This window comes from Tiliqua scincoides, chromosome 16 (assembly GCF_035046505.1).
Source record: "Tiliqua scincoides isolate rTilSci1 chromosome 16, rTilSci1.hap2, whole genome shotgun sequence".
NCBI lineage: Eukaryota > Metazoa > Chordata > Lepidosauria > Squamata > Scincidae > Tiliqua > Tiliqua scincoides.
Window position 1 is genome coordinate 3,378,928 of NC_089836.1, and position 27,400 is coordinate 3,406,327.

At 49.1% G+C, this 27,400-nt stretch overlaps 1 protein-coding gene and 1 pseudogene across 1 annotated transcript; both read left to right on the top strand.

Moving 5' to 3' along the window:
- The first annotated feature begins 1,718 nt into the window (after nt 1-1,718).
- On the top strand, nt 1,719-27,108 carry CIZ1 (CDKN1A interacting zinc finger protein 1). The gene is made up of 15 exons (XM_066610866.1): nt 1,719-1,875; nt 8,922-9,037; nt 11,484-11,653; nt 12,267-12,417; nt 13,534-13,588; nt 14,929-15,008; nt 15,603-15,682; nt 16,807-16,989; nt 17,771-17,901; nt 18,837-18,921; nt 20,411-20,524; nt 20,806-20,988; nt 22,972-23,041; nt 25,554-25,675; nt 26,449-27,108. The coding sequence occupies exons 1-15, from the start codon at nt 1,796-1,798 to the stop codon at nt 26,977-26,979; spliced, it is 2,151 nt and encodes a 716-aa protein (XP_066466963.1). The 5' UTR covers nt 1,719-1,795; the 3' UTR covers nt 26,980-27,108.
- Nucleotides 9,819-9,935, top strand: LOC136635813 (5S ribosomal RNA; annotated as a pseudogene).
- Nucleotides 27,109-27,400: the final 292 nt, after the last annotated feature.

Genomic DNA, 27,400 nt, shown 5'->3' on the forward strand with positions numbered 1-27,400 from the left:
GTGTATGTATATATATACTGTATACAATATATACACACATACATAATTTTGTATATATACACAAATATATATAATTGTGTGTGTATATACATATATAATGTATACAAATATATATACACATACACACATACATAATTGTGTGTGTGTATATATACATATATGTGTACATGTATATATACACACACAAAATTATATATATATAATTGTATGTATGTATATACATATATATAATTGTATAATGGTTTTTTAATTTAATTTTTCACTTTCATGTAGTTTGGAATTATTATTATTATTATTATTATTATTATTATTATTATTATTATTAACAGTATTTATATACCGCTTTTCAACTAAAAGTTCACAAAGCGGTTTACAGAGAAAAATCAAATAACTAAATGGCTCCCTGTCCCAAAAAGGCTCACAATCTAAAAAGATGCAAAGGAATACCAGCAGACAGCCATTCGAAAAGACACTGCTGGGGTGAGGAGGGCCAGTTATTCTCCCCCTGCTAAAAAAAGGAGCACCCTCTTGAAAAAGTGCCTCTTACCCAATTAGCAGGGGTTCAGCAGCACAGTATGTATAATGTTCCTAAAGGGGCTATTTTTTGGAGACCTGACTGCATTATTGTAATCTGTAATCTGCATTATCAGATAAGAAATCTGAGGATCTAGAAAGGCGGTATATAAATACCTGTATTATTATTATTATTATTGGCAACCTTCAGTCTCGGAAGACTATGGTATCGCGCTCTGGATGGTGGTTCTGGCACAGCGTCTAGTGTGGCTGAATCTAGTGTGGCTGAATATTATTATTATTATTATTATTATTATTATTATTATTATTATTATTATTATTATTAAAAATAAGAATTATTTTACAAACACACTAAGGCTTTTGTGGCCGGATGAGTTTAAAACACAACTGGGCATGTTACTGATTCACATGTTATCAATTCTTTTCTCCATTGGGACCCTACCCAATCAGGCTAGCCATGCTCACCTCGGGAGGAAGCCCCATTGACATCAGTGGGACTTACATAAGAACATAAGAACAGCCCCACTGGATCAGGCCATAGGCCCATCTAGTCCAGCTTCCTGTATCTCACAGCGGCCCACCAAATGCCCCAGGGAGCACACCAGATCACAAGAGACCTCATCCTGGTGCCCTCCCTTGCATCTGCCATTCTGACATAGCCCACTGCTAAAATCAGGAGGTTGCGCATACACATCGTGGCTTGTACCCCGTAATGGATTTTTCCTCCAGAAACTTGTCCAATCCCCTTTTACAGGCATCCAGGCTAGACGCCAGCACCACATCCTGTGGCAAGGAGTTCCACAGACAATCACACGCTGAGTAAAGGAATATTTTCCCAACACTCAATTTGAGTGGGTGTCCCCTGGTTCTGGTGTTACGTGAGAGTGTCAAGAGCATCTCCCTGTCCACTCTGTCCATCCCCTGGCATAATTTTGTATGTCTCAATCATGTCAGGCTTACTTCTGAGTAGACAGCACAGTGCCAGGAAAGGGAGGGAAGGGGAGGTTTGGAGCACTGGCTGCGCCCAGAAGGGAGCTTGCAGGTTGCCCAGAGAGGGAGACCAGGGCCAGCCATTGGAGGCGCAGGGGGGTGGGGACACCTCTCCCCCCGCCCCCCGCCCCCTGGGTGCCTCGTGATCCTGGGGGCAGGGCAGGGAGGAGCCATTCAGGAAGGAGGAATGAATGGGGCGCTGCAGCAGGGCTGAGCATCTCTCCCTTGCAGGCTGCTGGGACCCTCCTCCAGCCCCAGGATCCCCCCAGCCATGTTCACCCAGCAGCAGCTGTTGCAACTCCAGCACCTTCTCCAGCACCAGCAACCACAGCAGCAGCAGCCAGCCAGCCGGTAAGCCCCATCTAATCGAGCCCGGGGATGGCAGGCCTGCCTTTGCAGGGGGGAAAGCACCCTCTCCAGCCTCCCCAGAGCATCCTCTGGGCCTGGGGGGGGTCGTGCTGGTGGCACTGGGGGTGCATCTGGTTGCAAAACCCCTGGGAACGTTGCTTTGCAGCTCCCCTGGTTGCATGGGGGGGAGGTTGCAGCATGTTGCATGTTGCATGGGGGTCCCTTGCGCTGCATCTGCTGTGGATACCCAGATCTGAGCATCTTTCCAATGGGACCACCCCGGGGCTAGTGGGAGGTGGGGATCCCCTGCAGGGAGGACGCACACTTTCCAGGTGAGCAAACTCCTCCATGCGCCTCTTCGGAGGTTCATCCCCCCCCCCACCGCAATCAGGCTTCCTCCTTAGTAAGTGCGCCATTAATTTGTATTAATTCCCCCCCCCCCAACGTTGCATCTAGGGATCAAGCGTGTACGCCTGTGGGCTGGGCAAAAATGGGTCAAGTACCCCAGTGCGTTCAGTGGGGTTTGCCCCTTAGTAAGCGTGCATAGAATTGCAGCCGCCACATGCAGAGCAAACTTTTTTGGATTGGCCTTCTGGGCCATTGGCCAGGGCTCCTCATTGGAGCTACAATCCTATACATTGTATAGGTCGGAGGGTTTTCCCCACGAGTATTCTGCGGCTCCCCGGACTGGTTTCCACAGCACCTACGGCTCCCAGTTTGGCAACCCCCTGCTGCAGAGGAAACTTGGGGTTTTGTAATTAAGGTGGTGGACCGACTGTGAGACAGCCAGGAAGCAGCTTGATCCCTACCGCGCATCATGCAAAAGTAACACCACCACCGAAAGCGTAACCTGATCGGAGAGAATAAAAGTTCCTGGACTCTGTTCTCCAGGAAGTTCACCTGTGCTGCAAGAGCCACTGAAACAAACAGGGCACGACTCCGGTTAGTTTCGGTGGGCCTTGCACAAGGGAACTTTCCAACAGGTTAGGCCCTAATCTAGCACTTAGACTTAAGAGAACACACAGCTTAGACGTTAAGAGAACAGGGAGAGTCTGTGGAATAACGGGGTAGCATGAAGGCTGTGCTGGGAAAATAGAAGGTTTTTTTTGGGGGGGGGGGCCGCATTAGCCCCAGATCTTCCATTTTCTTCCCTTCCATTTCTAACACCTCCCCACATTGAAGGTTTGTAGCAGCCATGAATACATTGGCCTATTTAAATCAGCAAGTTAAATGGCCTCTTAACAACACGCTAACCAGTCTCTCAGCTGGTGCAGCTCCTGCCACGGGTGTCCAAAGGAGGCTTTGGATTTGCGGGTCCAAAATAAGAAGCCCCCTTCCTCACTGCCGGAGACAGGTAGGTTTGGAAACCGACAGTTTGTTTGCTGACAATGCTCAAACCCTTGGATGCATCTATAGCAGCTTCATTGATCCCACCCACTTTAAACTCAGTTGAATGAAAATTTTCCCAAAGCTGCATCATCCTGGCATCAAAAAAAGAGAGATTGCAAAGCTTAGGACTGAGCTTTGGAGGGCCTGCAGAGGAGGCAACTTCTGCAGTTGGGGAGGGCTCCGCAGAGAACGTGACCGCGTCCGCTCTGTGTGTGTGGCTATATATAACGTCAAGACGGTGCTGCACATTGTTCTTGGCCTTTCCAGATTCCATGTTAATGCCTGCCCTCTTCCTCTCTATCCTGGTGTTGTCTTTTTGATATAGATTGCAATTTGGGGGTTTGCCAGATGCAAGGGAGGGCACCAGGATGCAGGTCTCTTGCTATCTGGTGTGCTCCCTGGGGCATTTGGTGGGCCGCTGTGAGAGACAGGAAGCTGGACTAGATGGGCCTATGGCCTGATCCAGTGGGGCTGCTCTTATGTTCTTATGCTCCCTGGGGCATTTGGTGGGCCGCTGTGAGATACAGGAAGCTGGACTAGATGGGCCTCTGGCCTGATCCAGTGGGGTTGCTCTTATGTTCTTATGCTCCCTGGGGCATTTGGTGGGCCGCTGTGAGATACAGGAAGCTGGACTAGATGAGCCTGTGGCCTGATCCAGTGGGGCTGCTCTTATGTTCTTATGCTCCCTGGGGCATTTGGTGGGCCGCTGGACTAGATGGGCCTGTGGCCTGATCCAGTGGGGCTGCTCTTATGTTCTTATGCTCCCTGGGACATTTGGTGGGCCGCTGTGAGATACAGGAAGCTGGACTAGATGGGCCTATGGCCTGATCCAGTGGGGCTGTTCTTATGGGGTCAGCAGTTGGAAACCTGTGGGCCAGATCTGCCCCCTTCTGGGATATGAACTGGCCCTCTAGATAGGAAGGCTGCTAAATATTGACTCAGACCGTTGCTCCGTCTAGGTCAAAATTGCCAGCCCAAACTGGAAGCAGCTCTCCAAGGTTTCAGGCAGGATTAGTTTTCTACCTGGAAATGCCAGGATTGAACCTGGGACCTTCTGCTTACAAAGCAGGCCCTTTGCGATCCCTCCCTATAAAGTTTCCACTTGAAAGGCACGAGGGTTCTGGAGAAACTGGTATCTGTGGTGACAGTGTTTGACATCAAGGTGTCCCTTGCTTCTTGGGAAAGCTAGTTGCTGGCCATCTGTTTGGGACTTCTATCTGGCTCCCCACCATGCATTTCCTGTTTGGAGGCTGGACTTTCAAGCTCTGATTAATCCATTCAAAAAGACTGGTTAGCCTGTGGGAAAAGCCGAGCTGAGGCTGCAGACTGCTACAAATACTGTACATTTTGTATATGCAATATGACTCATGGCCGGATACCTTGAGGACTAGGATCCGGGCATTTGCAAATCCGCTTCTGGGTAATGTTGGGGTTGAGACCAGCTATTGGAATCCCCCGTGGGGTTTTTGAACATTGTTAAATTCCTATTTTGTGCTAGTTTCCTTTCCTGGCGCTGGCAATGAAGACAGAGAGTGGCCTTGGCTAGAGGAGATGAAGAATTATAAGAGAGCTCAACCCCTTTCCAAGGATGCAGTGTGATGGAGTGCGGGACTTGTACTTACACCAGGAAGACTTGGGTTCCAATTCCCGCTTGACCTTGAAGCTGACAGTGTGGCTGGACCAATTGCTAAGCTTAGACTGCCTCACAAGGTTGTTGGTCTCCCTCACCTGGCCTTGTGTCCTGATATGTCCTCCACCCTGATCTCCTAGGAGGAAGGACTGTAACTGGGGAAGAATGCGAGAGGAACATATCACAGACATACATGTGTGTGTGGTGTGCCAGGGTGGCTGCTGCACAACGGCTGTTGTCACAGTCAGTGGGGAAAGATAACTTTTTGTAAGGTATGTTTACAGCTGGAAATTGACACCCGGAAGCCGGGACGAGTCTCTTACTGTTACGATTGTGCTCTAAGAGAATGGGCTGTGAATCAGGACTTCTCCAGTTTGAGTCTCGCCTCTGTCGTGAATTCTCACTGGGAGGCAGATTGCTCTCTCTTGGCCTCAGTCTTCCCCATCTGCAATAAAACTTGCTCATTGTACAGGGCTGTGGTAATAATGATCAAATGATACGTGTGACACTGTGTGAAATATGATCAAGCGTGCAGTATCTAGCGGGAATCCTTACAACAACCCTGTGAAGGAGGTCGGTATCGCTATCCTCCATATTACAGATTTGGAGATGGAGGGAGCAGCTTTCCCAAGGCCATCTACTGGGTTTGTGTCAGAGGTGAAATTTGTCCCAGGGACTTCCTGTTTTGCAGCTTCCTGTTTCTTTTAGCCGCCACTCTTGCAGACATATATGTGTATTGAGCCAAGCATTTATGGACGAGGTGGCTGTTCTCCCCTCTCTCCCACTTGTGGTTTTAAACCAGCATAACCCTGGCAGACATCCATCAATTTCCCACTGTTTTGAGGAGCATAAAGCCCTACATATGACAGTAACAACTTACCCAGAGTCGCAACTAAGAATTGATGATGCAGTGAGTTGTGTGTGTGTTTTTTTACCTTTGAAACTTGCATGGGGCTGCACTTGTACTGTTTTGGCCCAGTTTTCACTGAGGTGGTCAACCTGCAAATGTAGCAGACCTGTGAGCAGAGCAGGGTGATTGTAAATAAGAGAAAGACCAAGAAAGGAAAATGTCCTGTTTTTCTACCCAATTTTTAAAAAAATGAGCGCTGCAAAACAAAAGATGACAGTGAGTGTCATGTGTTTTTAAAAACACAAAATGGAATGCAAAATATTTTTGGACAGAACTGGCCTCATAAGAGCTGGGAAGGAGCATGTCCAAGGCCCATCTAGTCGAGCTTCCTGTTTTCTACGGTGGCAAGCATAAGCAGTGTCTGGGACACCCAACCAGAGGGGTCTCTGTGACCCCTACAAGCTGATGAAGACAGGTTGCTCTCCTACAACTGGTATTCAGAGGAAGGCTGCTTTTGCCGTGCCCAGAGATTGTGCGTAGCCATCGTGCGCTGGCAGCTAGTGAGAGACCTGGCCTCTATGGATTGGTCCATTACCCTTTTGAAGTTAGTGGCCATCACCAGATCTTGTGACAGTAAGTTCCACAGACTAATGATAGACTGTGTGAAGAATTACTTCCTTTTGTCTGTCCTAAATCTCCTGCTTGTCCTGCTTTTGGCCTATTTAATGGCATTGCGAGTGACAGATTTCCCTGCCTTCTCCGTTCCTGCTATGGACTTGAATAGAATCTCCTCTCCTGATACAGCCAGAGATGGATTTCACCTGATGTCCCAAAATACAGAGGTTAGGCTCTGTCTTAGGGGATCTCATTCTGGCAAATCACTCTTGCTTTTGTTTTCAATTGAGTTGCTTTGGGGCATAAATCCTTCCTCCATAAGAACAGCCCCACTGGATCAGGCCATAGGCCCATCTAGTCCAGCTTCCTGGATCTCACAGCAGCCCACCAAATGCCCCAGGGAGCACACCAGATAACAAGAGACCTCATCCTGGTGCCCTCCCTTGCATCTGGCATTCTGACATAGCCCAGATCTTAGTCGCTCTCTTTTGCACCTTTTCCATTTCCACTATGTCTTTTTTGAGATGCGGCGACCAGAACTGGACACAATACTCCAGGTGTGGCCTTACCATAGATTTGTACAACGGCATTATAATACTAGCCGTTTTGTTCTCAATACCTTTTCTAATGATCCCAAGCATAGAATTGGCCTTCTTCACTGCCGCCGCACATTGGGTGGACACTTTCATCAACCTGTCCACCACCACCCCAAGATCTCTCTCCTGATCTGTCACAGATAGCTCAGAACCCATCAGCCTATATCTAAAGTTTTGATTTTTTGCCCCAATGTGCATGACTTTACACTTACTGACATTGAAGTGCATCTGCCATTTTGCTGCCCATTCTGCCAGTCTGGAGAGATCCTTCTGGAGCTCCTCACAATCACTTCTGGTCTTCACCCCTCGGAAAAGTTTTGTGTCATCTGCACACTTAGCCACTTCACTGCTCAACCCTGTCTCCAGGTCATTTATGTTTGCCCTCTCTTGCACCTTTCCAGCTCTCTGATATCCTTGAGGTCTTGCTGGGAGTTATAACAGCAAGTATTAATCACGGATACTTGCCCTCTGTCCAATTTCTGTACCATTCGGATGTGGAAGCGAAGTACGAACAGGCCACTGTGTAGTTTTGGGAGAATAATTATTAGGAAAATTGATAGACCACTTTTCAACAGGAGTAGTTCACAAAGTGGTTTGCATAGTAAAATAAATGGCTCCCTGCCCCAGAGGGCTCATAAGCTAAAACAAAAAAATACAGAACAGACACCAGCAAACAGCCACTGGGAAAGATGCCGTGCTGGGGTGAAGAGGGAGAGTTGCCTACTAAATATAAGGGGGCACCCCTTGGAAAGGTGCCTCTGGTAAGGAGGTGGAGGTGACTGGGGAGGTCTTGAGGCATGTGTGGTGCTGGGTGATGATTAACAGAAGTTATTTGGCGCCTGACGGCCAGGACTTAGTAACCAGGAGGGCATAACCTGCGCGTTGCCCATTGGCACCAGAGACCTGGCAGGAGTACAGCTAGTGACAATGTGACAATTACTAGTACAGCTGGTGACAATGCAAGATGGGTGGGGCAGTGCTGCGATGGCAAAACTCCCTTCCCAGGGTTGCCCAGCTGACTCGGTTTCATTTGGCTTTCCCCTAATGTTTGTGTTTGGTTTTGCTCCTTGGCCTGCTGGTTGGTTTAGAATGAGCCGATCACCTTCCCCTGCTTCTGTGTTTTTGTTTTGTTCCAATTGGTCACTGGATGGTTGTTTCACGTCCTGCATCCTGGTGGGAATGATTGGCTAAAGTGAATTATTGACTAAACAGGAAGGTGCTCATATTTGACGTCCACCTTCTCTCCAAAGCAAGATTGCAGAGGTGGAGGTGGCTGTGGTTGTACTTCGATGTGACGGAATGAACATAAGAACAGCCCCACTGGATCAGGCCATAGGCCCATCTAGTCCAGCTTCCTGGATCTCACAGCGGCCCACCAAATGCCCCAGGGGAGCACACCAGATAACAAGAGACCTGCAAGGCTTCCTGGGAATTGTAGTTAAGAACATAAGAACAGCCCCACTGGATCAGGCCATAGGCCCATCTAGTCCTGCTTCCTGTATCTCACAGCAGCCCCACCAAATGCCCCAGGGAGCACACCAGATCACAAGAGACCTGCATCCTGGTGCCCTCCCTTGCATCTGGCATTCTGACATAGCCCATTTCTAAAATCAGGAGGTTGCACATACACATCATGGCTTGTAACCCCTAATGGATTTTTCCTCCAGAAACTTGTCCGATCCCCTTTTAAAGGCATCCAGGCTAGACGCCGTCACCACATCCTGTGGCAAGGAGTTCCACAGACCAACCACACGCTGAGTAAAGAAATATTTTCTTTTGTCTGTTCTAACTCTCCCAACACTCAATTTTAGTGGACCTTTGTACATGCTCAAGCACACTTTGCTGGGTCTGCGATTCAAAACAGACTTGCTTTCGTGTGCCACGGTCTTTTTTTTGATAGCTGTTCCCCTCCCCGTCCCATATAGGAAGTGTCCCCGTTGCCTGATTCTTCTTCCTCTTCCTTCCCTAGGGGTGTGACACCTTCTCAACAGCAGCAGATGCTGAACATGAGAGCTACCAATCACGCATCGCTCCTCAGCGCCAACCCCTTGCTTCAAAGAGCCCTCCTCATGCAACAGATGCAAGGTACTGATCGTCCTTCCTTCTGGCTTGGAACAGAAGCTCTGGGCTGGGTGCAAAAGTGTGCTGCCATGCTGGGGAACTTGTCACATGGGAGGATGATCTTGCGGCGTTAATCATAGCAGCACTCGTTGTCTCTTCGTGCATTAACATCCCACCTTTTTTCCCATTGAAGAACCCAAGGAGGGGCTCCCCTCCAGCCCCTGACCAAACTTGGGTCTGCTTAGCTACAGTGGCAGTGTTTGCTTTCAGATTTTGTAACAATTTTCCCTGCCCTTCCTCCAAAGAGTGGTGTGTCTCTCCCTCCCCCCCCCCCCCAGTTTATTCTCACAACCCCTCTGTGAAGTAGGTAGGTTGAGAGGTGGTGACTGGTCCAAAGTCCCTGGTGAAAAATGATGCCACCTAGACTGAATTGGCAAGACTTCAAAGCCCAGGGGAGGGTTCAACAGGGAGTTCTTTTCAAATCTCTGAACCAAGACAGAAAACAAACCGTTGTGATGAAATATTGGGAGGAAAGCTGCGTACTTGGCAGCTGTCTGTGGGCGAGATTGCCTGGCCCACGCCAACAATGTGGAAATGGAGAATTTGGATGCTATTTGTACAGAGTCGTGCTCTCCGTCAGCGAACCGCATTTCCTCCGCACTCGGTGACAATATGGATATCTGAGGGCTGGTTCAGAAGATAATCTAAGCCCTCCCTAGAATGTCACTGATGAACGGCCCACTTAAACATGTAATTATTTGTAAGGAGCCTAAACATTTTAAATAGTGAATAAATATTAAAAGTAGACAGCAACTGTTACCCTGTACATGCCTGATCTTGTCTGATCTTGGAAGCTAAGCAGGGTCAGGCCTGGTTAGTACTTGGATGGGAGACCGCCTGGGAATACCGGGTGCTGCAGGCTTCTACCATGATCTTGGAAGCTAAGCAGGGTCAGGCCTGGTTAGTACTTGGATGGGAGACCGCCTGGGAATACCGGGTGCTGTAGGCTTATACCATGATCTCGGAAGCCAAGCAGGGTCAGGCCTGGTTAGTACTTGGATGGGAGACCGCCTGGGAATACCGGATGCTGTAGGCTTTTACTATAGTCTTTCGAGACTGAAGGTTGCCAACCATTTAACACAAGCTCCTAAAGCTGTTAGGTGTTTTTATTCAAAATTTATATTATACAATGGGCCCTCCATATCCATGGGTTCTGAACCCATCGAGGCCTCTGCAAGGCTCAGAAGGGCTCGAATGGAACCTGGTTTGGAGCATCCAGGTGACCCGAATGAGCAGATTCCAACGCCCGTGGACTTTAGTATCTGCAGGGGTTCTGGCAACGGAACTCCTGGGGATAATGAGGGCTGTCCTGTAATTATATATTAGAATTGCTTTAAAAGTCCGTGTCTGCTCCCAGGCGCAGAGCAGAAGTGGTTCCCTGGCCAAAAGTTCTGGGGAGATGAGGAAGGAAGATGACAGGCTGTGAAGGTAACAGGCCTTTTGTGGCTGGCTGCGAGGCGTTGAGCAATTGATAATCATGTTACGTCTGTAATAAAGTACAACCTGAGGACTGACCGGCCTCTGAATTTTCCTGGTCAGCCACACTGGGTTTGGGTTACATCTGAGAGTACCTGATGCCTGGATACTTTGGTACCTGAGAAACCTCAGAGTGAATAATTCAGCAGGTGTTGCAACCCACGGTTTCAGCAGTGGAAACTGCACCAGTGAGGGTGAGCAATAGAGCTGAAATGAATGGGAGCTGAAAATAGCACCCAGTAGCTCTGTGGGTTGTCCTCCTTGGCTCAAGGATAGCCCACCTCTCGCGCTGCCTCCCTCAGTAGCTTGTGCCTCAGTTTGCCCCCTGGTAGGGCTGCCCCAGTTCACGAAGGAGACCCCGTTTTCTTTAAACTCTGCCCTCGCTTCGGCTCAGTGCAAATGTCGCAGCCAGACCAGGGTTTGGGAATTGGGAACACGATTCGTGCTTCACGATCCACGCTCCCTCTTCCCCTCATGCGCTGTGATGCTCTGCTGTGCTTCTTGATCGACAGTAACGAGCAATTCACCAGGTTCAAATGAGACAAACCGTGGCTATCGCTAACTGTGCCGTGCCTCCCCCGCCGGACTTGGAAACTGGTTTTATACCGTTCAGAAGCAAAGTACGTCAGCAGTAACCATGGTTTACCCAGTTCAGATGCTGCAGACCAAGGGTGTGGTTACTGCAGACCCAAAGGTGCAGGCAAGGGGTGCATAGATTAATCTGAGCCTTCTGTTTCTCCTACCTGCCTCTATGTTGGCAACCTTCAGTCTCGAAAGACTCTGGTATCACGCTCTGAATGGTGGTTCTGGAACAGCGTCTAGTGTGGCTGAAAAGGCCGATTCGGGAGTGACAATCCCTTCCACACTGGGAGCAAGTGCAGTCTGTCCTAGCTGATTAATGTCTCTCCCCTCCCCTTTTTTTCCTCTCTCTTAGGTAACTTGAGAGGCTTCAACATGGCCGCAGCCCCTGTACTGCAGCAATTCTTCCCTCAAGCGACAAGGCATTCCCTTTTGGGTCCCCCTCCGGTTGGGGTCTCCTTAAAGCCTGCCCACCTAGCTTTCCCAGGTCTCCCGTTTCAGCGGCAGAACCGGACCTTTCGCAAGGTGAACTCCCTACTGTTCTCACTGGTGGTTTCTACCTTCTCACGCCCCAGATTGTTCGGTAGGGGGAAGCAGCACGACTATTGCCTTGTTGGAGGAACCACCCGGGCTGTATTTCTGCTGGTATTGCGACTAGGCAATGGTGTGTGGTACCACTAATTTCCTACAAAAATCCCAAGTAGCTGTGTTGATTCAGTAAGAAAAAAATCTAACGGTTTGTTTTTAAGAAAGCTGGAACGGATCCCCCAGGATGAGGTCTCTTGTTATCTGGTGTGCTCCCTGGGGCATTTGGTGGGCCGCTGTGAGATCCAGGAAGCTGGACTAGATGGGCCTGTGGCCTGATCCAGTGGGGCTGTTCTTATGTTCTTAAACTACAATTCCCAGGAGGCTTTGCAGGTCTCTTGTTATCTGGTGTGCTCCGTGGGGCATTTGGTGGGCCGCTGTGAGATCCAGGAAGCTGGACTAGATGGGCCTATGGCCTGATCCAGTGGGGCTGCTCTTATGTTCTTAGGTACCAAGGGCTCATTGTATGTTGATCCACTGTATGTAATTCCCTAACAAAGTGTCAAGGGGTCTCTTGTCTCTCTCAGTTGAAGCTTTGCCCTCTACACTACAGGACTTCCCGAGAATTCCTGAGAGGAAGAGGGAGGCGGACCCTGCATTGTCTTCCTCGTCGTCTCAAGGCCAAGGAGCGGATGAAGGCGTGCCTCTCCTGGAGGCATCTGTTGCTCAAGCGGAGTCTGAGCAGCCGAGCTTGACTCCTTCAGGTAAGGCCTTTGTAAACCACCTTTCCGACACCAGTGCGGCTTCCATGGGGTTCTTGACGGTTCCCCATAGCCCTGCTTTATTTTCAGCAAGGCAGCTGCATGATGTGCATTCAGGCCGTGATCAGGCTGGCCTTGTCACGCCATGAGATTAGCTGAGCTTGCTCTTTCCTCTGAACAACAGTGACAAAAAGGGGGAATAAAACCTTCTGGGACCCTGGATGCCGTCTGGGTAACAGATGTTTTAGCTTGCTAGCTGAATGCATACAGATAAGAAGGGTTCCTCGAGAACCAATGTGCCTGCCTTTAAGACCAGGGTTGCCCAAACCCTGGCCCTGAGGCCACTTGCCCTCTGGAGATTTGTTGGAGCCCACACTGGCCCGACGCAACTGCTCTCAGCGTGAGGGCAACTGGTTGACGTCTCACGTGAGCTGTGGATGAGGGCTCCTTCCACGGCTTGTTGTTTCACATCTGTGATGCAGTAGCGGCAGCAAAGGAAAGGCCAGCCTTGCTTTGTGCAAGGCCTTTTATAGGCCTTGAGCTATTGCAAGACCTTCATTCGGTCATATACGTTCCATCTTTAATATGTTCATTTGTGTAAACTTATGTAAATTTATTCAAATTTTAAATGTAAATTAGTTCTTTTTTTCCCCAGCCCCCGACACAGTGTCAGAAAGATGATGTGGCCCTCCTGCCAAAAACTTTGGACACGCTTGTTCTAGACCTGTGTGGAAATGCCATCATTTCCTTTCTTGTCTTCTTCCCCCCAGGAGGTTTCCTTCTAACCTTCTGCACACGCTTTCACCCCCACCCCTAGATTTTTCGCAGTTCTTCCATGGAGAAGGACTTCCTGAAGCAATCAGCATTCTCTGCATGCTGATCGGAGGCCTTGTCTGTCTAAACATGATTGCCAACGCCGCCATCTTTCTGTCCTCTAAACATGGCCGTTCTGCATCTCCCTTCATGGTTGATGCCTGCGCCATGGCGTGAGTTAGAAAGGAGGACAGCCCTCCTGGCAACTGTGAATGCGCCCCTCACTCTTTGGGATAGCCCTGAAGGGACGGCGGGGAAGGGGTTGGTCTCAACCACAACCATAAAGGTGTTTTCTGTACCCCGCAGACCCTCCAACAGAAGCCTCTGCAGATGGCCAACCGGCCACCAAGCGGCTGAGAAGGTAATCATCGTGCCTTGGGAACGGCATCTAAAGCTGTAACGCAAGAACTGCTCTTGCTAGCTCAGACCAAAGATGGAGTGATGCTGCCTGCCGGGCTCTAACAATAGCCAAGTGAATGCCCCCGGAAAGTGTGTGCCCAGGGCATGGCTTTCCCCTTGCTGTTTGCTCTCAGCGTCTGGTGATTGGATGTGTACAGTCTCTGCGTACGGAGGCTTCATTCTGCTACGATGGCTACGCTGTGGGGAGGGGGTCCTCTCCTCCTTGATGATAAACAGCACCTCTTCCTCCGTTTACACCTGGCACTGCTTCTCCCAGCATCTTGTGTGACGCAGCTCCCTTGCTCCCTCCCACCTGTGGGATGCATTGCACTTCCGTCCGGCCCTGTAAGGCCTTGGCAGTTCTGGCACCAGCAAGGCCCGTGCGTCTTACTCCTTGCTCGGTCAGGCAATTGAGGGATGTGTCGGCCTGATTTCCGCTGCACTGTAGCCCTGCCCTAGGCAGTAGCCAGAGCTGATAGTGCTGCCGTGCAGCCCAGTTGGATCAGGTGACTCGAGGAGCCAAAAGCGGCCTAGCTGTCTCTCTATAACACTTGCTCCTGGCTTTGATCCCTAATTCAAAGCAACGTGGCAGACAGAGTGACAGCACAGGCTCACCTTGGCTTGCCACACCTGTCTAATCGAATACCTGATACCAGCCCTTCTGTGGTGATTCTGGTGATTCTGCCTCTGACCTTTTCGGCTCTCTGTTGGCAACCTTCAGTCTCGAAAGACTCTGGTATCGCGCTCTGAAAGGTGGTTCTGGAACAACGTCTAGTGTGGCTGAAAAGGCCAATTCGGGAGTGACAATCCCTTCCACACTGGGAGCAAGTGCAGTCTGTCCCTGGTCTGTCTCCCTGGCTCTGGGCCTTCCTTCTTTGCCTCTTTGCCTCAGCCTGTTGGCCAAGTGTCTCTTCAAACTGGGAAAGGCCATGCTGCACAGCCTGCCTCCAAGCGGGCCGCTCAGAGGCCAGGGTTTCCCACCTGTTGAGGTCCTCTCCTAAGGCCTTCAGATCCCTCTTGCAGATGTCCTTGTATCGCAGCTCTACCTTCTCATCATCTATCTCTTCCATGCAGCCTTTGACACAAACTCTTTAAATGTCGCTTCCACCACTGAGGCCCAACTTCAGACTGCACGCTCTTCCCTTGTCATACTTCCCTCCCTCTGTTGCCTGTCCTTACTGGGATCTTTAGATTCTAAGGTACTCGGTGCAAAGACCTGCATTTTAATCTGGAGATTATTGTTGCTCTGTTTCCTGGTCTGGAACTTTGGTTGTAACTGTCTCTCTCTCTCTCGCCCATCAGTGGAGATGAAGGTTCAGTCCCTGACAGTACTGCGTGCCTCCAGCAAGTGGAGGAATCAAGCACACAGTCGCAAGAGGAAGGTAAGAGCCTCCCACTGCATGAGATCATCACCCAAGCTGTATGGTGGAAGAATCAAAAGCCTGTCAAGGTTTGTGCAGTCAGTGTCTTGGGTTCGGTTTCTGGCCACATCTCCAGGTGACCTTTCCCCTGCCAGTCAAATGACCATTTCTCTTAAAAACACAATTGGACACCCAGCGCTCTAAGCACACATACCTGTTTTATGCACCTGTTTTGCAGTTATTTAATGTTTAATTGTTGTAAGTTGACTTCAGCACCTCTCTGTGCGTGAGGAAAGGCCTAGTAAACATATTTTAAATGAAACATACCTCTGACGGACACTCTTCCTTGTTGAAAATGGTGTATGTTTAAGTGATTGAAACGGCCAAGCAGAAACAATGCACCAGATTTATGTTTTATCAGAAGGCTTTGTCTGGGCTCCGGAAGGGTGATGCTCTGAGTTTTTTTTTTTTTGGCTTGTGCAATTAACCATAGGAATTTATGGATTAGCTTTTTCCCTCAATCCTGCCCCCCCTTTCCCCTTTCATCTCTTGCTTTTGCAAAACTGACCTGCTTTTTCTGTCTGTGTTTGGCTATGGATTTGTTTTTCTTAACAGAGGCAGACCATGGAAAAGCAAAGGAGGCAGCAGATGCTTCCATTGAGAAGACCTTGTCTGAAGAGCTGAAAACTTCTGAGGTGAGCAAGCAGTTTCTTAACTCCCCAAGAGAGAGGAAGATGCACACGCAGTGGCAGGCGCTCCTGCATCTCCATCTCTTGAGCGGTACCCGAATGCATCCCAGGGCGTTTGTTGGCAACCTTCAGTCTCAAAAGACTATGGTATCGCGCTCTGAATGGTGGTTCTGGAACAGCGTCTAGGGTGGCTGAAAAGGCCGATTCGGGAGTGACAATCCCTTCCACACTGGGAGCCAGTGCAGTCTGTCCCTGGTCTGTCTCCCTGGCTATGGGCCTTCCTTCTTTGCCTCTTAGCCTCAGACTGTTGGCCAAGTGTCTCTTCAAACTGGGAAAGGCCATGCTGCACAGCCTGCCTCCAAGCGGGCCGCTCAGAGGCCAGGGTTTCCCACTTGTTGAGGTCCACTCCTAAGGCCTTCAGATCCCTCTTGCAGATGTCCTTGTATCGCAGCTGTGGTCTACCTGTAGGGCGCTTTCCTTGCACGAGTTCTCCATAGAGGAGATCCTTTGGGATCCGGCCATCATCCATTCTCACGACATGACCGAGCCAACGCAGGCATCTCTGTTTCAGCAGTGCGTACATGCTAGGGATTCCAGCACATTCCAGGACTGTGTTGTTTGGAACTTTGTCCTGCCAGGTGATGCCGAGAATGCGTCGGAGGCAGCGCATGTGGAAAGCGTTCAGTTTCCTCTCCTGTTGTGAGCGAAGAGTCCATGACTCGCTGCAGTCTGATCCCAGGGCAGCGGCACATCAAACCATTGTGCCCATTATCCCTTTTTAAAAGCGCTGCCCTCTGAGCTGTACACAACCAGCGCCCCAAGCAACCAAGTCTACCTTACAGCCCAATCCTAACACGGGCCTGTGCAGATGGTACAGGTATTCCACTCTCACAAAAGCACCGTAAGCACTTTGCCACAGAAAGAGGCTGAATTTTTTCTTTCTTTCTCCCCTCCTGTCACCTGGCTTAGTTACTTTAAGACCATGAAGAGCCCTGCTGGATGAGGGCCCACAACCCATCTAAGTCTAGCATCCTGTTTTCCAAAGGGACCACCAGAAGCTTCTGGGAAAGGAAGGCAGATGAGAGAAGCCACGGACAGCCTGACCTGGCCTTTCGCCTTTGTCTTCCTAGGTGGTCAGCACTGCAGGCTTACTGAAAGTCACCATTCAGCAGAGTAGCGAGAGCCGGGCAATCAGCACCATGGCTCTGAAGCCGGCCCACTGGACCTCCGAGATGGGCACTGCGGAGATCAGCCCCGAGCCTGCCCTGAAATTCTACTGTTACATCTGCAAGACTAATTGCTGTAACCAGCAGGTAATAAGAACCGCGCAAACCCATTGTTTGCATGGTTGTGACTGTGACCAGAGTGACTCTTTGGATCTTGGAGGCGTTCACTTTGCAGTGAGTTCTGCCACTCTAGAAGAGTCACGTCCCTCTCAGGAGACTAGCCAGGCTGAAGCATGAATAATAATAATAATAATAAACTTTATTTCTATCTCGCCCTTCTCCCTAAAGGGACCCAGGGCGGCTTACAACATATTAAAAACAAATTAAAAACATAATTTAACAAACAGATAAAAAAACATATTAAAAACACATTAACAGAAACCATAAAAACAGTAGTCAGATAAAAGTCAGAATAAAAAAGAGCATAAAACAGCAGTTCATGGAGGAATCAGGCCTGTAACAAAGCAACTAAAAGATGTATAAAAGATGTTAAAAAGGCCGTGAAGTCAGAAGGCTTGTTTAAACAGCAAGGTCTTCAGGCCTCGCCGAAAAGTCTCAAGAGAGGGAGCCATTCTCAAGTCAAGGGGAAGGGAGTTCCATAATGTTGGTGCCACTACTGAGAAGGCCCTATTTCTTGCCGCCACCCCACGTATCTCCCTAGGCAGCGGCACTTGTAAAAAAGCTTCTCTGATGACCTGAGACGACGAGCCGGATTGTACGGGAGTAGGCGATCTCTAAGATACCCTGGCCCAGAGCAATATAGGGCTTTAAAGGTCAAAACCAGCACCTTGAATTGGGCCCGGAAACGAATGGGCAGCCAATGTAGCCCCCGGAGAAGCGGAACTGACACTCTCTTCCTTTGCGCCAGAATTTCCAGGCACACATGGCGGGACTTCAGCACCAGCAACGGCTTCAGGACATCCAGCACATGAGCAACCTCTGTTTTGTCTCCTTGCTGCCTATGGTGAAGGAACAGAGGCTGCTGGCAGAGAAGGACGGGTAAGTTTTGTGATCTGCAACGTGGGAATCCGGATCTTTCAGTTGTTTTTTTTTTTAAATGTTGCAAGCAGAATAAATGATGTCAGCTGCTCACGTTCGAGCTTGGTGTTGTCTTGAGCAGAAGCACAGGTTACAAAGCACGATGGGTATGTGTAACCTTGGAATGCCAGATGACTACCTCGGAATGCCAGATGCAGGGGAGGGCACCAGGACACAGGTTTTGTCTTGCTGTCTTTTGTGCTCCTTGAAGCATTTGATGGGCTACTGTGAGATACAGGAGCATTTGATGGGCTACTGTGAGATACAGGAAGCTGGATTAGATGGGCCTTTGGCCTGATCCAGCAGGGCTCTTCCTAACCTCCTGCTTTTAGAAGCAGGCTGCCTCAGAATGCTAGATGTAAGGGAGGGCACCAGGATGCAGGTCTCCTGTTGCCTTGTGTTTTATTTGCGTCATCCCCAGGCCATAATAATTGGTTTTCTAAAACCAAGGTTGAACTGTTTGAACCAAGGTTGAACCAAGGTTGAACTGGTCAAAACGGACAACATTATTAGGGCTCCAAATAACATAGTGGGCCTTATCTTAATAGCAGCTTTTTAAAAAAATACAGCAGTGCCAATGGAAGCACGTTTAAATATGACTTGAGAAAGCTTTCCTGGAGCTTGGAATTGTTCATTATGTAAATCTGATGCAGGGTCATCAGCAGAATTCACTGGACATCTTTTAAGGGTTTTGTTATACCTTGAAGGCTTGCGCTTTGCATGTTAATAAATAAAGGAAAATGGAGAGCTGATATTCTCATGCTGCCAATCTGTCACCGAGCACACTGTGAAATGAGTGGCGCTTGACTATTGGCCTGTGTGGTCTCCTTTTCGTAAAGTGGCAGAGATGTTCTTATTGTCCTCGCCGCCTTACTGGAACGCCCTTGTTCTTGCAGAGAGAGCCAGCAGCGATGGTGTAACACCTGCCAGATAAACTTCACAGGCGATCTGATCAAGCACAGGCGTACTCAGGAACATAAGGTGACTTCCTATGTGGGTACCTCTGAATTTTCAGGCAGGGAGGAAATTGAATGGCCAAAAAAAGACACCGTTCCCATTTCCCCCATGGAGAGATGTACAACCTGGAGAGGGAACAGAGGGATTCTATTTCTGGGATTAAAACAACAACAACAAACACCTCCTGAAATAGCTGCCTTGCATCAAATGCGTCTTGGCACCTGCTTCTCCGCATTGGGAGCTCTGGAGATGTCCTGTTCAGGTCCACCTGCTCCACAGTTGTCACGAAGGATGATTTTTTTTTTTTAAAGCTCGTTCTGCAGGAAAGGGCTTTGGTTTTAGCTCCTCCCATTTGTTTCCGCACTGTCCGATGAACACTCGAGACAACAGATATGGAAGAAAGGGCCACTTTATTGTACATTAAACAAGAGGAGCAAAGGCTGAGACCTGCAGTATCCGAGGCAGCGAAAGCCCCCTGTGGTGCGGGGAGGGACCTCTGGGCGGTACCAGAAACCTCTGCCCCCAGGCGGGCATGCACCCGACTCCAAGTCGCGCCCCGCTGCTGGGACGGCGCGTCTCCTCCATGTCTATCCCTTAAGGGGAAGGCAGCCGGACCGCAGACTGCGCCACCTCGAGCCGCTGAGCCTCTGAGGTGGGCCCCGCGATCCCGGCCAGGGCCCCGTCTAAGTCCTCGTGCCGCCAAGCCCCTGAGGACTGAAATAGGGTTCTGCCCTGCCTATGCCGCCTGAAGGTGCATGCCAGAGTCCCATTCACGCCTCCTAACCCGCACCACCTGCCCTCTTAAAGTGACCGAATGGCAGCTTGTAAACAGGGGGGGGGGTGTAACCCCCTAGCCCATAACAGTCTGGGGTAGGCGAAAAAACTGCCTGCCCTTTGGCCAATCTTGGCAGGCAGCAAAAAATTCCTACCCGGCCCCAAACGGTGACCAGTTAAACTCAGACTGCCTCTAGGGCGGGCGGGTGGGTATTCCCACAGTGCCTACGTGCACAAGGAGGAAGAGGGCTGGGTCTTGTCCCCTTTTAAAGGACCACCGTAGCTGCCCGACCCAGCCCCCTACACCTCCCCCTTGGGGAGGGACCCTCGTGTCCTGGTCAGGCGAAACAAACTCCGATCACCTCCTTAAAGGGGGCGATTGTGTTTCCTCCCCTCCCCAGCAGCTGTACTGGGACCCAAGTCTTTCACAACCCTAATCGATCATCTAGCAGGCATCTCGACTGCTTTAGAATTAGGAGAACCGGATTCATGCGCCTTGAAGCGCATTCTGGAGGAATTGGTCTTGCATGTTGGTAAGGGGGGGGGGTTTCAGTTCAGCTGTTTTCAGTTACCTGAACGTAGTTTAGTTACAGTAGGGAAGAGCGCTCGTATAAAATGTTTGCATGCAAAAGTAGACTTAAGAAGGGATTTGAATGCAGCATCCCGTAGGTGCATCAAATCAAGGCTTCCCTTGATCGAATGCCATATTACCTCCTGCCTCTTTCCCCACCTCCTCCAGCTTGCCAAACGCTCCCTTCGGCCCTTTTGCACGGTGTGCGGCCGCCACTTCAAGACCCCGCGCAAGTTTGTGGAGCACATGAAGTCTCAGGAACACAAGCAGAAAGCCAAGGAGGTAAGGGCAGCTGTGGTCTGATAGCCAGAACTTTGAGGATATTCCTAGGGGCGCATGTGCCTTGTCTTTTCAAACCTCAACCCATCTTAGAAGAGGGGGGCTACGGCATCAGTGTCGTAATGTCCCCCAAGGATAACCTGGATGTCTTGCTTTTGGGGAGACGTGGGAGCTTGTTCTAGAGTTACCTGTGTTGGACTGTAACTTTCTGAAACAGTTTTCTGTTGTTAATAAGTTGCCCAAGTAGACTCCCCCTGTCTTTTCCTTTGCCTGTATCTGGCCAGGTGAGGTTGGGTGAGAAGGAGCAAGGTAGCCCAGAGGAATCGGAGGAGCTAATAACGGTTGATGCGATTGGCTGCTTCGAAGATGATGATGACGACGACGACGAGGATGATGATGATGAGGTGGGAGAGGAGGAAGACTCTGAGGTGGGGCAGTTGGATGATGAAGGCCTGACAGCCAAGCAGGTGGGTGCTCTTTAAAACAAAAAAAACAGTGGCTGTATGTAGGAATTGGGGTGGGGTGGGCCTGGTTGGAACCAGCATGACCAAAATGCCCTAGTTCTGTAAGGCGTCATGAGAAGCTGCCCGAGTCAGTCTGTCTGCTCAGTTTTGTCAGCGCTACTTGGAAGCTAAGCAGGGTCAGGCCTGGTTAGTACTTGGATGGGAGACTGCCTGGGAATACCGGGTGCTGTAGGCTTAGACTATGATCTGGGAAGCTAAGCAGGGTCAGGCCTGGTTAGTACTTGGATGGGAGACCGCCTGGGAATACCGGGTGCTGTAGGCTTAGACTATGATCTGGGAAGCTAAGCAGGGTCAGGCCTGGTTAGTACTTGAATGGGAGACCTCCTGGGAATACCGGGTGCTGCAGGCTTATACCGTGATCTCGGAAGCTAAGCAGGATCAGGCCTGGTTAGTACTTGGATGGGAGACCACCTGGGAATACCGGGTGCTGTAGGCTTATACCATGATCTCGGAAGCTAAGCAGGGTCAGGCCTGGTTAGTACTTGGATGGGAGACCACCTGGGAATACCGGGTGCTGCAGGCTTTTATACCATAGTCTTTCGAGACTGAAGCTTGCCAACCAACCAGGAGCAACTCTTCATGGTCTTGAACCAGAATTTTTTGCTGCCCCAGCTGGAGAGACGGGGGATTAAAACCAGAACCTTCTCTCTGCAGAGAACCTGTTACACCACTGAACTTTCATCCCATCTCCTATAGCAAATTGCCTTCTGTAGTGCCCGGCAACCATCGTCCTTGCCTGGCAGTCATTTTCCGTGGGTCTCCCAGCCCCTGGGAACTGCCTGCTTTCCCACTGAGCTGTTCCCGTGAGAAGCAGAGAATATAGACTCAAAGCAGTGACCTGAACTGCAGCTGGCCAGTATTCTGAGAATGAGCTGATAAAGTACACTGTGTTGATCAACTTAGCTGCACCTGCTTGGTAGCTCTTCTTCCATGGGATCGTGTCTTGTTGTACCACTTAAAGGCCTCTGTAATTCAGCCACTGCTTAGCTCCTGGGCTTGCCAATTTGGGGTAGAAGTCTGAGTCGCCTAAGTCGTCACTAAGGGCGCAATCCTAACTAACTTTCCAGTATCGAGGCCAGGGCAATGCAGCACCAAGGTAAGGGCACAAACATTTCCTTACCTTGAGAAGGCCTCCGTGACTGCACCCCAACTGAAGGATGCAACACATACCCCATTGGCTCAGCAATGTCAGTGCTGGAAAGTTGGTTAGGATTTGGGCTTAAACTTTATCTCGGCCTTGCCTATCTTGTTGTTAGGGTTGAATGGGTGGGCAAGACCCATGTTTCACTCCCTTGGGTTCTCAGGAATAAACTAATGCATGAGGTGGGGACTTGGCCCACGACTGTCTCACAGGATTCATGGCCACCTAAGGATTTATGTCATGCATGTTCAGAGAGCCAGGGTGGTGTAGTGGTTTGGGAGGTGGACTTAGACCTAGATGATCCAGGTTCAAATCCCCCCTCAGCCACAAAGCTTCCTGGGTGACCTTGGGCCAGTCACTTTCTCTCAGCCTCACCTACCTCACAGGGTTGTTGTGAGGACAAGAAAGAGGGGGGGAGCAGCTGTGTAAACCGCCCTGAGCTCTTTGGAGGAAGGGCGGCATAAAAATGTGAAAAAATAAATAAATATTTAACTGTTTGCTCCCTGTAGCCTGAAGCAACATAACCATAACATTTGCCTTTCCCCACATCCAGTCCCATTACATGCGCATTGCCTCCCCATATAAATTTGGGGAGTTTAAAATGAAAGGGAGGAGGAGGAGGTAGAGGGAATGAATCTGAGGCTCCTGTTTAAAAAAATACTTCTAATTTGGGTGAATAAAATTAGGGAGAGAATAGAATTAAAACCATGGATGTCCCTACTTTTAACCTTGGGCACAAGCATCTCTACACCAGAGTGAAATTTTTGTGTGTGCTTCTTGGACAGATTGGCCTCAAAGAGGGGTGCTTGGAAGATGCCAAAGGAAATGAGAAATACTGTCCGGACACCGTTTATGGTAAGCGAAGCGGCCTGGTTGAAGCCAGTATTTCACAGTGTTTTTTCCTGGTTTGCTTGTTGCTTCTTCTCACCATTAACACCTGGCCGCCAGCAATCTCCACTGTTTCAAGCTGTTTTAGATTTGCCAGTGCTTGAGGAGGATGACTGTCCTACCAGCTTGCTTGCAGGAACAGTGGGGAGAGCAGCTGAGTAATCCACACCATGTTTGCTAACAGGAATTTAATGAAGGGTTGTTCTACAGATGGCTAGTTTTTAAAATAGAACCTCCATATTCAGGAGCACTCTGCCTCTGAATACCAGATATTGGTACAGACCTACAAGGGCAGGGCCACCATCACCTCGAGGCCCTATAAGCTTCCAGAAGAAGAAGAGTCAGTAACCCTATCTCATGCCCCACCACTGGAGACCTCCGTGCAAGGGCTGCTAGCTAATTTTGTTTAACAGTTACTCCTAACTGTTTTAAACAGAATGCATGCAATATCTTAAAAGGAGAAACAGAAAATAAAATAATTGTACTAAGCTGAGTGCTTGATTATGGAATTGCTTATTTTGAATCAGTTCCTCTGTGTGTGTTTAAGGACTTGCTTCTGGTTCAAGGCAACCAAGAGACTTTAGGTTTAGGTGCTGATCAGGTTCAGGGTATGATAAAGCCCCCCAAAAACCTCTGAACCATTTTTTTCTAGGGTACTTTCTATCCCTGAGGACGGAAAAGACTTGACTAAAGTCTTCTGCCTTTTGGCTGAAAGACTTGACTTGTTCTAAACAAGTTCTAGGAAGGGCACTTGCGTTTGAAATAATATGCATTTGAAATCACAGCGCGTCTCTTAAATGCTGGCTGTTAATTTAATCTTTAGTATTTAATCACTCCAAATTATTTGAACAAGCAAATCAGGTGAGTAAAAAAAAAAAAAAAAAAAGGAGTGATAAATGATGGTTAGAGATAATATTTATATACTGCTTTTTCTAGAAAAATGAAGATCTCAAAGTAAAATAAATTACTAATTGGTTCCCTGTCCCTTAAGGGCTTGCGGTCTTTAAAAAGAGATGCAAAAGAAACAACAACAACAGCCACTGGATAACGCACAATGCTGGGGTGAAACAGTTACCCTTGTTTTAAGTGATCCCACAGCCCTGTAGAACTATGTGAGCTCAAAGGACATGAGATGCACTTCCGGGGGGGGGGGGCATTTAGCTTTGCCCCTGCACCCATTTTCATTCCTGGGCTTGAGCCCTATAACTCACCAACTAACAAGTGTCCCTCTAAGTACATTCAGAGTGTCCTTTCCTTCCTACCAAACCACAGCCCCTTCCCACATATTTCACAATAGGGGTGGACCATTTGAGACCCTTGCAGGCTGGCTGAAGACTCTTAGACTCTGAAGAGCCAAATTAAGGCTAGCTCCCAGTGAGGTGTCTTTGTGCTGTCCATCTGCCCCCGTTCCCGGTGTTGTCTGCTGAGGTCACTTGCTTAAGAGAGAGCACCAGGATGCAGGTCTCTTGTGATCTGGTGTGCTCCCTGGGGCATTTGGTGGGCTGCTGTGAGATACAGGGAGCTGGACTAGATGGGCCTATGGCCTGATCCAGTGGGGCTGTTCTTATGGACTAGATGGGCCTATGGCCTGATCCAGTGGGGCTGCTCTTATGTTCTTATGCTCCCTGGGGCATTTGGTGGGCCGCTGTGAGATACAGGGAGCTGGACTAGATAGGCCTGTGGCCTGATCCAGTGGGGCTGTTCTTATGTTCTTATGTAAGAGAAGACACTGAAAAGTCCTAGTAGAGAAAGAAAAGGAGCAGATTTATTGTGGCTTCTGTGAGCATCACTAGAAACTTTTTAAAAAAAATCTGTCTGCTGTTTGTCGCCCACCTCCTTCTCTGTCTCAAGGCAACACAACAATAATCATTTCTTGTACATTCTGTGTGTGTGTCTCTCTCTCTCACACCCATCTGTCTTCTACCTGGTTTGCCTTCCATTCCTTGGGATCATGTATGTGTCTTACGTAGTGTTCCATAGTACAGGGTGACCCCCCCTCCCAAAAAAAAAACCAGAACCCATAAAAATTTTATTAAATCCGACAAAGGTCCAGTAAATTTCAAGAAACTTTTCCTTGGTTGACCAAGACATATTGGGGAAGATTATTGTTCCAATATTTCGTGCGCAAAGTCGACTTGTATACACCTGAAAGAAAAAAGAAGAAAAATTAAAATTAACTGTTTTATTCAAAGATTTGTGGGTTCTGGTTTTTTTTTTTTTGGTCACCCTGTAACTATTTTAATTAAATAAAGTGCTTATATTTCTTTTGGCCACTTCGTGTTGTTCCAGATGCGGCCTGATCTCAGCTATGTGGCTAGAGTAGACCACAGCAAACCAATCTATTCAATACTTCGTTTCATGAGAGAGAAAAAATTCCTCCCCACCTTCCTTTCCCACGCTCTATGATTTCTCTTTCTTTTTTTCTTTTGGTTCCGTTCAATGTGATCTGTGACTTCCCTTCCCCTCCGTCATTTCGCAGGCCCGGATTTTCTGGTCCCCGTGGCGGGCTACCTCTGCAGGTTGTGTCACAAATTCTACCATAGCGATTCCGCAGCCCGGCTCGCGCACTGCAAGTCCCTGATGCATTTTGAGAACTTCCAGGTTAGACCCTTCCACCCAGCTTGTTTCCCCCACCCAGCCACCTGTACCTGTCTGCTCTGCCCCTTGGAGTCTGTCATCCCACAGCTTCTATCTTGTGTGTGCGTGCCCTTGTGCTTGCGTTCACCTTTCCTGGTAGAAGCTAGTGTCCTTCAGTGTTTGTTTTGTCCATTCATTTTTTTAGGGTTGCGTTCCAAAGCAAAACCATGTTGCACTCCTTTTGAGGGCTTCTTTTTCTCCTTACACACTTCATATGTATCACAGCATGTTTCGTTGTCATTTTAACATTCCACCTTTCCTGCAAGGAGCTCAAAACAACGTACATGGGTGTGTGTATATTCCCCCCCCCCATTTCGACCTTGCAACAACCTTGCAGGTAGATTAGACTGCTAAAAAGCCGCCTTGGGCATCTGAGGAAAGGCGGGGTAGAAATATTTTTAAATAAATAATGAATTATCCTCAGCAAACTTATTCCAAAGCAATTAGCTCCTGGAGCATTGCCTACCCTCAAAATATCTTTGGAACCATAGTGCCGACAAATTTACCTTCCAAAAAATAATTCTTGTAAAAAGATTGTCAGGAAGACAAAGTCCACACTTAATGCCACGTTCTGTGCTTCTAAGGATTTACAGCGCGCGCACACACACAGGCTGGCAAGTAAAGCCCTGTTAGGTACGGTATGGCTCACAACCACTTTTTGTGCAAACGTTTTCCCTGGCACCACCTCTCTTCCCATCTTGGTTGTCAGTAAGCCTGCATTGTTCTCCCGTTTGCAGAGGTACAAAGCCACAAGGCTGCAGGCTACCACCACGCTCTCAGAGGTCTCCTTGCGTCCGCAGCAGGAGCTGCATGACCTGCAAAACTTCCCTGCCGCCAAGATGGAGGACCCAAGTGTAGGACAAGAAGTTGTGGTCTCATCGGAAGCATGTAAACCTCCCCCCAAGGAAGAAGACAGCTCTGTGGTTCAGAGGGACAACCGAGCGGCCGTGGCAATCGATGATAGGTGTGGCACCCAGGTCATAGAGGATGGCAATGATGGCAAAACCAGTTTCTCCATCATTGGGGATGCCTCCTTGGATGAAGATGCAACGAGGGAGGAGCTAGAACTGTGTGCACAAACAAAAGACCCCAGCTACGAGCTGAAGCAAGAGGAAATTGTAGGGAGAGTCTCTGCAGATGAAGGAGATCCTGGGGCAAGCAAGGTCCCAGGCAGTCCAGGCCAAGAAGAGGCAGCAGAATTGCCCCCCCTGGCCAAAGAGGAGGCTTCAGGTGGTCGAAGGCGCTCCGCCAGGCGTAGGGCCAGATGAGGCGACACCCCTAGAGAGTTCACCCCTTTTGTGTAGGTTCTGGAAAACATTCTTTTCCTCCTTTCCCTTTTAGGAACAAAAGGTCTGCTATGATTGTGTTGCAGTTTTTATTCTAGAATAAAAGGAGGGGAAAAACAACAACATCCTGTGGTTTTCATGGACCGGGATCACAGTGAGCTCTTTAAAGCTGCATTCCTTGGCCCCTTTGAAACAGAAAATAGTTGTGGGGGGGGGGTGGCTTCTTGGTCACCGATATCATTCAGGACCTGATCCCATGCTATCTGCTGCTGCTCTGAACTTGTAGTAGGTCTGGCATCTTTAATATTGAGCTGGATGGACAAAAGCTCAGACCTCGTGGAAGGCATTGCTCATGTGTATGCTTTCAGTGGTACCCTTTTAAATAATTTGGATCTCTAGCGAT

Coding starts and splice junctions, on each gene's coding strand:
- CIZ1 (XM_066610866.1), top strand. CDS start 1,796: ATGTTCACCCAGCAGCAGCTGTTGCAACTCCAGCACCTTCTCCAGCAC. Junction 9,038..11,483: donor CCTCATGCAACAGATGCAAG/GTACTGATCGTC, acceptor CCTCTCTCTTAG/GTAACTTGAGAGGCTTCAAC. Junction 15,683..16,806: donor AAGAGCTGAAAACTTCTGAG/GTGAGCAAGCAG, acceptor TTGTCTTCCTAG/GTGGTCAGCACTGCAGGCTT.